We start from the raw sequence: 14838 nt of genomic DNA on the forward strand, positions 1-14838 counted from the left end.
ATCTCTGTTGGGTTATTTCCTTAGCAGTACACACAATGAAATGCAACAAAGGGCTCATGGCAGTAATATGACGGCTCCATTTGCCGACATTTTTGTCCTTGGAACTCACTTAGTCCTGTGTTTTCTGAGAATAGAAGCCAGTCTCCATCAGGTTTAAGGCTAATGCATTTAGCCATTCAGGAAATATTTATTGCAGGCCAGCAATGAGCTGGGCACTGTTCTGAAGGCAGTAACAGAGAGACGAACACAGTAGACTTTCTCATGGAGCTCACAGTCTAGTTGGGAAGGCAATCAATACCAACAAGTGCTATAAAGACAACAGAACAGATTGATGTGATCAACGTGTGGTCAGGGCAGGCCTTTCTAGAGGGAGGGCATTTGAGAAAAGATCAGAAAGCTGAGAAAGGAGTCAGACATGAGAGGGTCTGGGGAGTGAGCAGCCTAGGGAGAGTGAGTGGTCAGAGCAGAAAGCCCTGGGGTGGAAAAGTTCTGGATGAGTGTTGGTCTCAGTAGCCTGAGATCATCATAACTAGGGTATGAGCGGAGGTAAATGGTAACTGGAGTTATGAATAGGGATAAAAATTATACATGAAATTCTAAAGTCCCACTGTTTGACAGGAACTTAATGTGAGCCAAATATGTATTTAAAATGTCTAGTAACCACACTAAAAAAGGCAAAAAACAAATAACCAAGTACAATTAATTTTAAGAATATATTCTGTTTAACCCATATACTTAAAATATTATCACTTCCATATGGAATCACCACAAAAAATTAATGAGATATGTCACTTTTTTATACTAAGTCTGTGAAATCATGCATTTTATAACACATCTCAACTCGGACCTGCCACATTTCCGGTGCCCAGTAGTCACCACATGGCTGGTGGCTACTTTACTGGACAGTGTGGCTTCAAGATTTCCAAGAAAGACTTCTCCTCTGAACTCAGATGCTCTCCTGTGAGTTCTTAATACTCATTGATTTCAAACATGGATTTTAAGAGACATTTGTGCCTTCACCGTCTGTCAGGTGAGCCTGCTATCAGGTTTGCTCTTCTGTTGGATGGGTTGATGTCCCACTGTCAAACTCACTCTGACTCTCAAATGAGAGCGTGGGTTCCCCCCTCACAAGCCATCCTTCTTGGCCAGTCTCTCCAAAGGCTCCCGGGCCATTCTTCCTGGATCTTACAAGACCTGATACGTGGTAAACAACAAGTCAGCTGTACCTTTCCCCAGCCGGGCCCTGGGGAGCAGCCAGTCAGCGAGCCAAACATAGTTCCTTCTCTGGGAACTGGTGATTGCCTGTAATCATCCCAAATAACGGTGCTATTTCTGAGAAATACCAGGGTAAAACCTTCCAAGGAAACCACACAAAAGCCACCAGGAAGAGAGACACCAAGTACAACATGACTTTGTTCTTCCTTGTTATTCTGTCTGCGTTGCTCAGGGTAAAAGGCGCAGAATTTCACTTGGCCTTGTCTCCCTGCTTGGCCATGTTCAAAGCTGTCCTCACATTACAAAGCTTCCTCCGGGACATCTGACGTGTGTCCAACACAATCCAACAGGTGCCCATATACATGTGAAAAGGCAAGCTTGTGTGAGTGGCTTTGATATCTCCTTTCTCTTAATGTTAACTTTTGTATAAAATAGATTTTTGGATTGTGACTTTCAAAGAGAGAGGCGAGGGGGGCAATATAAAAAAATGATAATGTTTTTGAGCATTTCCTATACTTCAGGCATTTGATGCGCCATCTTATTTAATCACGATCCCCATTTTACAGGCAAGGAAGTTGAGGTTCAGAAGGGTCGAGTCTCTTCGTAAGTGGAAGAGAAGCACACAAGCTCAACTCGAAGACCCCAGAGCCTTCATGACTAGGCTTCATGGCTTTGCACTCACCCTGGCTTTCCACAGAAGGCTTTTATTCCCCAACCCCAACACTGAACAGCCAATGGCATGACCGATTTCTCCAAGCCATGAGCCAATAGAGATTTGTTTCTGCACATTTGGTCATGCAATGCTCCTGTGGATTTCAAAGGGGAGTGCTTTCCCTGGCTCCTCAGCATAATAGCTCCTCTTTGCTCCATAACATTTGCTCCTTGGCTGCTCAGCTAGCCCAGTGGATACATTAGTGAGAAGTTATATGTCTGGTGCCCATGCGAGAGGACATCTCTACGCTTCTTGCAAACAGCAGAATTTGAGCTTTCTGCTCTGGTGAGGCAGAATGGGACAGAAACAGAACTCTCATGTCAGGAAGACCCACATCTGCCTGACCAGCTGTGCAACCTGAGACAAGTGTCTGAACTTCTCAGTTGCTTTGTGTTTGTTTGTTTTTAAAGTGGGACTAATAACGATCCTTGAATCATGGGTTAATTTAGAGGACTGAAAAGAATGACATAAACTTACCAGCAAAATAAAATCATTCAAATGATATACTAATTCAAATGTTACTTTCCTTGCCTTCTCCAAATGCTGCCCATAAGACAAGGCTCTTCTCTCGTCTTTAGGTGCCCACATTTTCCTTAGGAATTGTTTTTTTCTGGGCAAATACGTAACCAAGAACCACCATTTGGGAAGATAGCATTAATTTTTAACTGGAGTCATTTTTTTTACTTTGTCAATTATTTGTAAACATAGAGCAAAACCATGAAAGGGACCTGCTTCCTGGTCTTCCCAACTTTGTCACAATGTGAGGACTTTAGCTTTCTATTTCCTCTCAAGTCTCTGGTCCAAACCTTCCTCAAATAGACATTCACCAGAGGCTTGACTTACTTATAACTTAATGCTTCACTTGTTTTGGAGGATTTCGGATTAGGACAGGTATTAGAGGACTTAAGCCAAGAGGAAACTTGGATAATGGAATTCCAGGCATCAGCTGAGAATATTTCTCAAAGGGGAGTGATGCATTTAAGACTTTCCTGGATCACACTGTACTGGTAAATGTAGTCACACGCTGTCTTCCTTTATCAGTTTCTTTAAAATTAGGAAATCTTTCTGATGATTTTTTAAATTCTCACCCGAGGATATGTTTATTGATTTTAGAGAGAGAGGAAGGGAGAGAGAGTGAGAGAGAGAGAGAAACATTGATGTGAGAGAGACACATTGATTGGTTGCCTCCCATATGTGCCCTGACTGGGAATTGAACCCTCAACCTTTTGGTGTACAGGATGATGCTCCAACCAACTGAGTTACCCAGCCGGGCTCTGATGATGATTTTAACCAGACATGTCAAATATTTTGCTCATAGCCTCTTCTGGGATGTAGCATAGCCATGGCACCAATCTGAAATCCCACAATGACACAATTGAAATAAAAACTGATGTGTGAGATGAAACCTAAGTGATTGACGTGGGGGTTGTTTGCCATGCTCCTAGCCGAATGCACAATATCAGTTCTAAAATTAGTTTTAGGGGTCTTCCCGGATTCTAGTTTCATCCCTTCTGCAAAAATATGCTAGAGGCAATCCACAAATTCCCTGCCAGTCTCCCAACTCACTCAGTCTTCTGTCTTTTAAGACAAAGGCAACCCTTGTACCGCAGGGGAGAGAAGCAGAGGTTCAGAAGGGAGAAAGGACAGGTTTGAATCCCTATGACAGGTGACATGGAGCAAGTTGTCTCGGTTCTCTGAGCTTAGTTTTCTTAGCGCTTCTTATTTCTTTTAGTTTTTCAGGAGTAGGGGATGCTGATGGCTGCAGCTTGGCGTTATTATGACCTGCACTCAAAGAAGGCACCTAACACGCTGCTTGATACCCAGTGAAGATGTGATTATTACTGTCTCTGTAGAAAAAGTAGTATCCACAAGTACAATTGGTAATTAGCTGTTGCTGGTTCCTTCCCTCCCACCCAGCTTCATCTGAACCTACCGCCACTAAAATGTAAAGTTCTGGGAAGATCTGGAGTCAAGGTAATTGGTTCCGAGGCTCCTGGGCTGACTTAAAAGCCTGGAGACTATGATCCATCCCACACTGACTTTTCCTTCACCTTTTCCACAAGACCTTTTAGTCATAGAAACTAAAGAAATATCTGGAGCAACTTAAATATCCACCAAAGACAAATGGTTAACTTAGCTATGATCCATCCATTTTGCGTCTGCTCTGTAACCATAACATTGGTGCATATGGAGGGACAAAAGTATTTATATTACATGTAAAAAGCAGGTTTCGAGCAAAAGATGAAGCATTCATCTCACTTCTGGAAAAAATAATCTAATATACAGGATGACACAGAAAAATGTGTACACACTTAACAGCTGATAGCTCAATTGATGTTTCTTTCTTTTCAGATTTAACCCATTGGAATTCATAATTATTCAAAGTGTGCATTCATTTTGGGATACCCTGTAGATCAGTTTATGCAAAATTCGAAGAGATAATATAAGAAGGAACACTGCTAACACTGGCTCTCCCTTCTGGGTGGGGTTTGGCAGACTTTTGCAATGCAAGTGACATCTATAAGAATAAAAGCGTAATATGCTAATTAGACTGGACACCTTCCGGACATCATTCTGGATGTCCTTCCGGATGAAGCCATGGTGGCAGGGGCCCAAGGCAGAGGCAGTTAGGAATGATCAGGCAGGCAAGCGAGCAGTTAGGGGTGATGAAGTAGGCAGGCAGAGTGGTTAGGGGCGATGAGGCAGGCAGGCAGCCAGGTGACACCTGCAGGATCAGTCCTAAATTGGTAGTCGGACATCCCCTGCGGGGTCCCGGTTTGCAAGAGGGTGCAGGCGGCCGGACTGAGGGGATCCCACCCATGCCCGAATTTTGTGCACCAGGCATCTAGTACTTCTATAATATCTGAAGTTTTGGGTTTTTTTACAGTGAGCATGTAAGTTTACTAAGCAGAAAAATTAAAATAATATTTTAAAGCAGTCAGAAAATTTCAAAACACCATATTGTAATACGGGTTTGTCAGATGACGAGGGGAGAAGGGTGAGGGCTGCACATCAAATGCTGGGTGAGCAAAGTGGTGCAGCTCTGCCTTGGAACCTCATGACCTCATTAGCAGTAAACAGCAGCCAGGCAGCACCTGTCACCTGCTCCTCTGTATCCATGTAGGTTCAAGTTCATGATGGGCCCTCTCATGTTCTTCTTGAGTGATAGCTACTTTCTCCAGAGATTCAAAAGAAGCAACTCTGTGTGCTTTTATGTGTATTTATCTTAGAAGCGAAGCAATAATTCAGGAATAAGTTCCAACCCTTATTCATATTTGATAAAGACATTAGTGATCCTAGCCTTTAAAAAGTGTGTTTGTTTAAATGCGCGTACAAATTGGGCAGAGAGAAAAGGGCTTCTGCGGAAACTAAGAACTAAGTGCTATAAGCCGTACAAAGGAGATCGTCACGGTGTCCTGCACCTTTTGTATCTCATTGTCTCTGGTCTGTGAATGCTCTTTCAAAGCCCTCCTTCTTTCCAGAATAGTGATATGAGATTTTTAATTAGTTTGAAAGAGTACATTTTTTACATGTACTTTTAAAGCACTGGAGAGTTGGTAACCAGAGAATAGAAAATTAATAACAACTTCATTGCATTTCAGGAAATAACTCCTTGCACAGAGGTGATGTTCAATTAATATTTGTCAATCGGTTGAGTGAGGGAGCAGCAGATAAGACCAAGTGTGCAGCAGAAAATGTTCTTTGTAGGGCTAAGATAACACTCAATATAAATGGAAAGATATCCATGTTTAGATAATCTCCATCTCTATTTGTGAACTCATGATATCATTGGAGAGAGCTATAATCACATAGTTTCTACTTTTTTGAGCTTAAAGGGTCTTTAGAAATGAATATCTAATTTTTCCATCAGTATCTCTTTTTTAAAAAATATATTTTTTTATTGATTTCAGAGAGGAAGGGGGAGAGAGAGAGAGAGAGAGAGAGAGAGAGAGAGAGAGAGAGAGAGGGAGAGAAACATCAATGATGAGAGAAAATCATTGATTGGCTGCCTTCTGCATGCACCCCCTACAGAGGTCGAGCCCACAACACGGGCATGTGCCCAACTGGAATTGAACCCGTGACCCTTCAGTTCACAGGCTGATGCTCTATCCACTGAGCCAAACCAGCTAGGGCAGTATCTAAATGTTTATGTTAAATATTTAACCTCAAGGTGAAACAACTTTCTAAATTGGCTCTTATCTTTCCATTTCTACTATTCAATTTACACTCTGAGCAGACTGAGGACATAGACTTGGAAGGCAGCTTGGTGATTATTGCAGGTCAAAGGGCAGCCCAGAGAGTAGGGTCCTGGTGTTCCAGCAGAGCCTCTCCACTTTTACCTGTTTCATATGCGGGGGTGGGAGTGCCATGTATAATTTTGTACTGAGAGAGGGTTCCATGCTATAGAAAGTTTGAAAACCACTCATCTAGTCCAATCCCTTGGTATTATGGACAAGAAAATGAAATTCCAGGTAGAATAAGGAAGTACCAAGGTCACCCAGGCTAATTGGTGCCAGATCTTCATCCTATTAAACTGCCAGGTTGTTGCTTCCTCATCTCCGTTCCCTTTTCTGGAATTACAGAACTGCAGTGCATCTGAGGCTTTCAGTCCTTTAGGCCCTGTCTAAAATTAGAGCTGATCTCTATGGAGCAGTCAAAAATGGTTTATGTGTACTTCATTTGCTTCTTAATAAAGACACTTGATGATCTAACCCAGTGGTCGGCAAACTCATTAGTCAACAGAGCCAAACATCAACAGTACGATTGAAATTTCTTTTGAGAGCCAAATTTTTTAAACTTAAACTATATAGGTAGGTACATTGTTATTAACTTAATTAGGGTACTCCTAAGGCTTAGGAAGAGCCACACTCAAGGGGCCAAAGAGCCTCATGTGGCTCGCGAGCCCCAGTTTGCCGACCATGGATCTAACCCAAAGAGCTCATTCCTGCAAACCTTTCAGATTCCTCTAAGGTGATCAAGTAGGGAGACTGATATTTTGCAGAGTAGGAGGTCTTTTGGCACCCCTTAAATCCTACTATATAGGTGGTGGGTTCATCTATACGCATCTATACTGACTTTAAATCAAATCATCTTACCCATGTATAAAATATATTTCCCTGCTCTCTTACCATAACATTAAAAACCGATAAAAACAGTGTACTTGAAAATGGCCACAACAATGGATTTTTTAAAAATACACATATATATTTTTTAGTTGATTTCAGAGAGGAAGGGAGAGGGAGAGATAGAAACATCAATGATGAGAGAGAATACTGATCAGCTGCCTCCTGCACGCCCCCCACAGGGGATCATGCTCACAACCCTGGGCATGTGCCCTGACTGGGAATCGAACCATGACCTCCGGGTTCATAGGTTGACACTCAACCACTGAGCCACACCAGCCAGGGTGTATTCTTCTGTTTTTTATTAGTTCTGGTAAATTTGGTGGCCCCATGCATTGCTTCAGTCCCTTTGGAAGGGGATGTAGCAACAAATGATGGAGGCCATCAGTGTTCTCAGCCTGTGACACTGTTATCTCACACATGGTACTCTATCTTAAGGGACTGATTTTAAAAAGGAGACAGCACTGTTTTAGGTATATTATTATTTTTCAGTGTTTTCACTGACTACCTGGAAACAACCTGAAATAAATGTCAAACAATAGATGATAGAAAAATTCATCAATTTGTTTAGACACATGAAATAGATAAGTATATCTCTGAAATGAACCAATTCAATTATTAAAGTTGATGTCTTCAGACAAAAGAATTGTGGAGAACATTTTGTGTCATTGTTTTTTGTTCATTTTTTAAAACAATATATGAAGGCTTGCTGCTCTGTCTTTTGAAGTTAATCAATGAGTTTAACCTGATTCTAACTTTTCACCAGTCCTTGCTTCTAGAGACTGTCTGGGCTCAGTGTTGGTCATGAAGCAGGTTAGACACCAGGTACATTTCCACCAAAATGTGGAGTAGAATGATTCTGTATCAAGTACTCTCAGGGAGAGGGATGCTATAAGAAAGTTAAAACAGAGTTGCCCGTCGCATACTACACAATACATCAGAAGAATTCACCAATCTAGACCACATCGTGTGTCAGCTGGCTTCCTGGCTTCTACTCCTGCCCCTTGTATAATCTGTCATCCCCACGGACATTAGATATAAATTCCTTCTCTGACTACCCTCTTCCCAAGCAGCCCCAGCTACTGCTTAGTTTTTCCGCAGAACCTACCGCAGTCTATATCCTGTATTTATGCTTGCGTATTGTCTGTCTCCTCCACTAGCATGTGAGCTTATATGGGCAGATACCTTGTCTCGATTATTAACCACTGTAATCCCAGCATCTACCACAGAGCCTGGCACATGGTAGGTGCTCAAGAAAGGCTTGCTGAACAAATAAATAAATCTACACCCACCAAAACAGGAAAACGTCCTTGATACAGTGTTAAGTGAAAATACATAAATAAAGAAAAATGAAATAGCTTTGGTACCATATATGTAATTTTGGAGGGGAAAAAAGTGCTATACGATTTGAGTTTTTTATAAAAAGTAGGTGTAATTCCTGTGACTTTTAATATATAAAATGTATACATAAGTTTATATTAAATTATAAATTTACAAATATTACTATATAGTAAGAAGCCTGCTTATAAATACTTTAGGTTAATGGGGATTATGTGACAACATAAGACTTGGGATAAGGTTTTTATTCTATTAACATACTGATAATTTTTACTGAATTTCAAGGAGCCAAGCAGACATTTGATCTAAAAGGGGAATTTTATATGCATGGTACCATTTCGGAGCTTCTGTTTCCTCCTCTGGATCACTTTAAGTGAGGTCCCCAGTCATGACAGCAAACCCAGACTGGCATCTAGCTGGAAATGAGATCTTGAAAGATCTCCCTTCTTCAGCAGGCCTAATAACTCATGGACAAGTGGAAGTAATAACTCATGGTTATTACTGGTTGGTTAAGGAAATGAGAGAATTTTTTTTTTTTGGTCAATGAAAAGTTAAGAACTTTAGAGTTATTTTCTGTGGGGCCCATTACTACGTTAGTTATGAAGATGTCTTGTATTCCATGGACCTCATACAAGAGACTCCCATGCTTTCTACTTACACCTTTCTCCAGACTGAGTCAGTAACGAAGCCCTCACATTTTAGTATTGCGCTGTGACCTAGTTTTCCTGCAGACTCTCATTAATGGATGCACCAGTCCCTGAGCAGCAGGAATCACATCTAATTTTAATGTGGGAGTATTTGCTTCCAAAACAAAAGTGCTGTAGCCAGACGCTATCTCCACAAAACATCAACACACAGGCAAAAATCAATTCACGAAGAAAGTCCACTAAGGCAGACATAGAAACTGCATATATTTGGGCTTGAGGGGCTTGAATTGCAAAGCACTCTGCTTTGGATTCTTTTTTTATTTTTTATTTATTTTATTTTTTTGCCTGATTAGACAAGGCCCACAGTTTTAGCTCCCGGTTGTTCTTCTGAATTCAATTGGAGTTATGTGACCTTCATTCACTCACTGAGTATTTACTGACACCCCAGCAGCTTGTGTTGATGCTACAGTGATGAGCAAGGCAATCAAGATTTCTGGTCTCATGGAACACCTTCTGATGGATGTACAGACAGAAAATAAACAAGGAAGCACATCAATAGACCCAATACATAAGTGCAGATACTGATGCATTGAAGTATCTATTGCTTCAGAAGAAAAAAAAGAAAGAGAATCCTGGGGAAATATTTAAAGAGATGGGAAATAATGAAGAACCTTGCAAAAAAAAAAAAAAAAAAAAAAAAAAAAAGCTGTGGTGTTCCTGACAGTGAGAACAGCGAATGCAAAGACCCTGCACTTGTGGGACCCTGAGGGTGAGCGGGTGTGTGTGGGGGGGTGCGCTTAAGTGTGCTTCTCCATTGCTCACCCCAGTTCTGACCCTGTCTAAAGGCCCCAGGGGGAGCGTTACCTTGGGGTGTTCAAGGCTCAGAAAGAAGGCAGTTGGGGTAGGAGCATGATGGGTACAGGGAAGTGTGGTGTGAAATGAAATCGGAGGGACAGTTAGGGACCACAAGATGAAGAGTTGAAAACAGCCACAGAAGAAAGAATATCTGCTTCATTGTTGGAAACGTTTATTCCAGGTTTTTCGTGGATAATAGGTTGTATGGAGCATCAAGTATCAGCGAGAGCCCAGCTAGAAGGCAACTCATCATGGAAGAATGAGGTGGGGAGAGCTTGACTGATGAAGGTCTCAAGCAAACATGCTCAGGCAGCTTTAAGAATATTACCCACAAAGGCTTTACCTGGAAGGAAGCAAGGGAGGAAGGGGGAAGACAAGATGGAGGAAAAAAGAGAGCAGAGTTGCTTGGTTCTTTTAAAAAGAGTTGTGGTGGGGGAGGCTGGCCCACCTCTTGGTTCTTACATGTGTCTCTCTGACCCAACTCTTAAAAGTCCAACCTCCTGACCCTCCTCTTCCTCAGTTCAAGGCTAAGCCATAAACTCTATCTGCAGGGAGTCTTGTTTAGTTACTCGGACACGCAGGAATTTCCTGTTTAAAGTCCTATATCACTTGCTTTGTTTTCTACACTTTTGTCCTTGAACCTGGTTCTGTTAGGAATCATCTGTGTAACTCTAACCTCTTCAAATGTATCTATACCTCACACCTTTCCTCCTTCTCTCCTTCCTTTCCTTCCTTCCACAGATAATTAATGGATAAGATAATATGTGTCAGGCACTGTCCTAGACATTGGTGGTGCCATCTTTAGCCAATTGGGTGCCAGCTCTCATGACACTTATTATCTAACAGAAGATGGGGTGAGGGATGACATTGGTACAATAACCAGATTAATAAGTGGGCAACTACAACTTAGGCATGTGCTCTGAATAATGCATATGTGTTGCTGTGGCAGAGCCTAACAAAAGGAGATGACTTAGTCTAGGGAAATCAAGGAGGGTGTCCCAAATAAGTGCCATTTAGAGCGGAGGCCTTAAAGCTGAAGAAAATCTTGAAAGATGGGAGAAAGAGGGACATGAGCTGAGGCAAGAGAACCCGTGTTGTGGATTCTGGTGTCCACATTCAGGGCAAAGGAGAGAACCGCTGAAGGCACAAGTCAGTTTCTGATGAGAGGCATCAGGACATGATCACTGTCACCATGTTAAATGCTCACACTGGCTCCTGTGTGGAGAATGGAGTGTGTTAGGGGAGGTAGAGTGGGTGCAAAGACACAGCTAGGAGGTGGCCGCAGTCCCAGGTAAGAGATGCTGGCAGCTTTCACGAGGAAGGTGACCTTAGGAAATGGAGAGAAGTGAACAGATTCTAGAGGCACTTAGGAGGCAACGTTTCCCAAGGATCTCATTTCTTTATGGGCACATAGTAGGGCTCCTTGAAGTAAGTGAAGACAAGGATTTGTTCTGCAGTCTATGTGGAAATGATAGCGCTCATAATACACTTCATTGCAGAAGAACCATTTGGCATGGGTTTCTGATTTCCAGGACTGCCCTTACTTGGAGGACTTCAGAACAAGAAGGCATTGCACTTTGTAATAACCCAGTGGAGTCCCAAACTACCTACGATAACAACTGCTAATAGTATAAGCTCCATTAATCAGGGAGTCTGTGTAGGCTCCGGAGACATAGGAAACCTCAGGCAGGTTACTTAAACTCTCTTTGCCTCAGTTTCCTGATCTGTAAACTGGGGTAATAATAGGTCCTAATTTACAGGGTGATTGTAAGGATTAGGTGAAACAACCCACATTTAGCACAGTGACTGACATGTGGTAAGTGCTCAGTAAATATTAGTTACTACTATTATTAAAATAATTGTGACCTCCATTTCATTAAAAGAAAACAAGATCAAGAAGAACTGTTTAATCATTTTAAAAGACATAAATAGCTTTCTAGAGGGTCATACAGCATTAAACAATTTATATAAAGACACACAGCTCTTAAGTGGGGAGCTGGTCTTTGACACAGATCTGTCTAGCACCAGAAGTGGTTTTGACCACTATGCAGTGGTCAAAGCCATAAAAGCAAGAAAAGGGGACCACCTCCGCCACCTGCCATTTTTCATTTAGGATGGACGCATGTTACAAGAGCTGGCTCTGTTGCTAGATCAGCTGTAGGCTAAAGGGAAGCATCCATGAGGAGTGATGACCCTTTCCAGAAAGTGACTAGAATGATGAACTTGAGGATTCATCCCATCCCACGTAAATGGTAATGGCTTCCATGCCATAGTGAGCACAGTAAGCTTGATTCCTAAGGCGCAGAGTCATGAAAATAGGGAAACCTTTCCATTTCCCCTGAGGGCCTTTCAGAAGATGGTACTATTATCATGCCAAGCTTATAACATACTTTTCTCATGAAATATTCTATATCCCTTGAGGTAGGTAGTATTGGGGCTCTTACTTTACAAATAGGAAACAGAGGCTTAAAGAGGTTAAATATTTCACCCACATCAAGAAAGTGATAGAGGGAGGATATGAATTCAACTCTAGTTGGCTACCCTGGCCTCCCCAAGCTGTGAGGCTTGTTCGTCTATGCTGCCCCTTCCAGCCCATGCTTATACACAGTCCCAGAGGCCCTCTCTTTCACTCCTGAACAGGATCTGATGTCAGTCACGTGCAACTAAACATTTTGCTTAGCGGATGTCTACCTCTCCAGAGATTATTTGTATGTAGCTGCCAGTGGGCTAGAAATGGCTTATACTGGCTCATGGAAGCTGACTGTTAAATTTGTTGTTGTTAATCCTCAGCAGATATTTTTCCATTGATTTTTAGAGAGAGTAGAAGGGAGGGGGAGAGCCAGAAAGAGAAACACATCGATTGGTTGCCTCCCACACGTGCCCCCAAGGAGGCCAGGAATTGAGCCTGCAACTGAGCTACATGCCCTTACCTGGAATTGAACCCTTAACCCTTCAGTCCACAGGCTAATGCTCTAATCACTGAGCCAAACCAGCTAGGGCCTGACTGTTAAATTTTCAGGAATTTTGTGAGCCAGTAGACATTACATCAGTAGTTTGAAATTGGCCACAATGGGAGTATTTACACCAGAGGAAGCAGCAACCGCTCTGAAGTAGAGCTCCCCAATACTCTACTGTCACTAGTACTACAATGGCTGTTAAACATTTACCAACATACCACCAGGCCCCCTAATCTTTCATTGTCTTCTGTTAAGCACAGCGTCCGATATGTGGTAAGTGCTCAGTAAATGTCAGGCATCAGTGACCACTTAGCAAAGAAATTCGGCAAGCACAGGGGAGCATCTGAAATCATGTCTACCAGTGAGCCAGCTCTATGCTTCTTTCTGGCCCACTGCTCCAGCAGGAAGACAGAGTTCTGCTGAAAACATTTGCACATCTCAATAAGGGAAACAGACATGAATCCATGAGCTAAATCCATGTTAAAATAAAAGGCTCAACCAGCATTATAATGACAATGGATATTTAAAGTTATAAAAACATATTTAATTTGCAGAATTATAGAATTTGTTCCTGAAAAGGTAGGACTATTTTTCACAGGCTGTCATAAATCTAGTGCCAAGCTTATAACATACTGCAATTTGCTAAAGATGGCAAACTACATAGTTTTGATAATTTATGTTGCTCTTATTATTATTGTTGTTATGGAATATAAGAATGTCTTTAGATATGAAAAGACTAACTTAGCTAAGCAGCTGTAATCTTCTGGATAAGAATCGCCAGTCTGTACTGCTTAACACTTAGCACTGCATGGTAATCCTAGTCTCCTAAAAGTTTGTAAGGGATAAAAAGGTTGACCATTGTGCCTTGCAAATTTGAGACAATTAAATGCCCAGAGAATATTTTTCCAAGATATCAGATTAGCGATGACCATTGAAACAAAATTGATTTGAATTCATAAAAATGTTGACACTGAACCCATCACTTAGCCATTCCAAGTACTAATTTCATCCAGTATACATTAGGGAAACTGAGCAAGATCATCACTTAGGTCACAGTGACTGCTAATATTTTATTAATCTACATTCCATAAAAGTAATTATTTCAAATGAAGTTTAAATTCTACCCAATCATAACATTTGCCACATGAAATATTAGAATTTAAACACTGAACTCTAACTTGAAGGGGGGGGAAAAGCTAATGAATGTTAAATTTACTCTTGTATAGATTTTAGGACTAAAATCACCTAATACAACCACCCCATCTCTTGACTTTTTTCCACATTTTCTTCTGATTACTCTTATTGTACTTTTTAGGCTGTTATAACGAGCATGTCCCCTGTGTCCTTACTTTATTCCATGTATATCTTCATTCAGCCCAGTCTAAGTAGAAAATACTGTTTTTAAAAAGACAAAAAAGCCCCCCAAAACACAAAGTTCTCACATACCCCATGACGGTCCTCAAAATACGCCAAGCTGGTTTTGGTTAAAACAAAGAAGCGGACTTTAAAGTTCGAGGGAGAAGTTCTTCTCTTTTGTTGGGATTTCTTGATGAGCTGTTCTTCTAGGAGGATAGAGTTGTTGGAGTTGTTCATGATCCAGTTCTTGAAAAGTGATGCACCTTGGGCATCAGCCCTCAGCACAACCAGAGGAAACAGCTTCAGGGCAAGGAATGCAATGGGGAGGCAGTTGATCTTGAGAGAGTTGTTCAGAGGCAACTTGCCTCCAGCGTTATCTTTCTATCAGTGTTCAGTCAACATTGCTGAGCTTCCCCTCTGATGTCAAAGGCCATAACCACATCCTTTCGAAATTCACAAAACTAAGAGGCATATGTAAATAAAATACTCACACTCTTTGCTGTATGGTTTGAAAATGATATCTGAAAAACTTTAGACTCAATGACATGAAAGATTAGAGTTTAATCTTTAGAGTTCTTGGTTTAGCCTATCCAACAGTTAAGGCATGTAGCACAAAGGGTAGGAACATAGTCAAT

General features: G+C 41.5%; 1 protein-coding gene across 2 annotated transcripts in view; it reads right to left on the reverse strand.

The window, feature by feature from the left end:
• ITK (IL2 inducible T cell kinase) overlaps positions 1–14577 on the reverse strand; it is a 54427-nt gene extending 39850 nt beyond the window's left edge. The window contains exon 1 of one of the 2 annotated variants that reach the window (XR_004968086.1): positions 14294–14440. Coding sequence is in view for 1 of the 2 variants with exons in the window: in XM_036312053.1 (XP_036167946.1) it covers positions 14294–14440 (147 nt within the window). In the remaining variant the exon portion in view is untranslated. Of the gene's footprint in view, positions 1–14293 lie in introns of both variants that reach the window. The other variant, XM_036312053.1, reaches the window with a different exon arrangement.
• Between the last annotated feature and the right edge of the window lie 261 nt (positions 14578–14838).

The sequence above is a fragment of the Myotis myotis genome, unplaced genomic scaffold (genome assembly GCF_014108235.1).
Source record: "Myotis myotis isolate mMyoMyo1 unplaced genomic scaffold, mMyoMyo1.p scaffold_m19_p_6, whole genome shotgun sequence".
Taxonomy (NCBI): Eukaryota; Metazoa; Chordata; class Mammalia; order Chiroptera; family Vespertilionidae; genus Myotis; species Myotis myotis.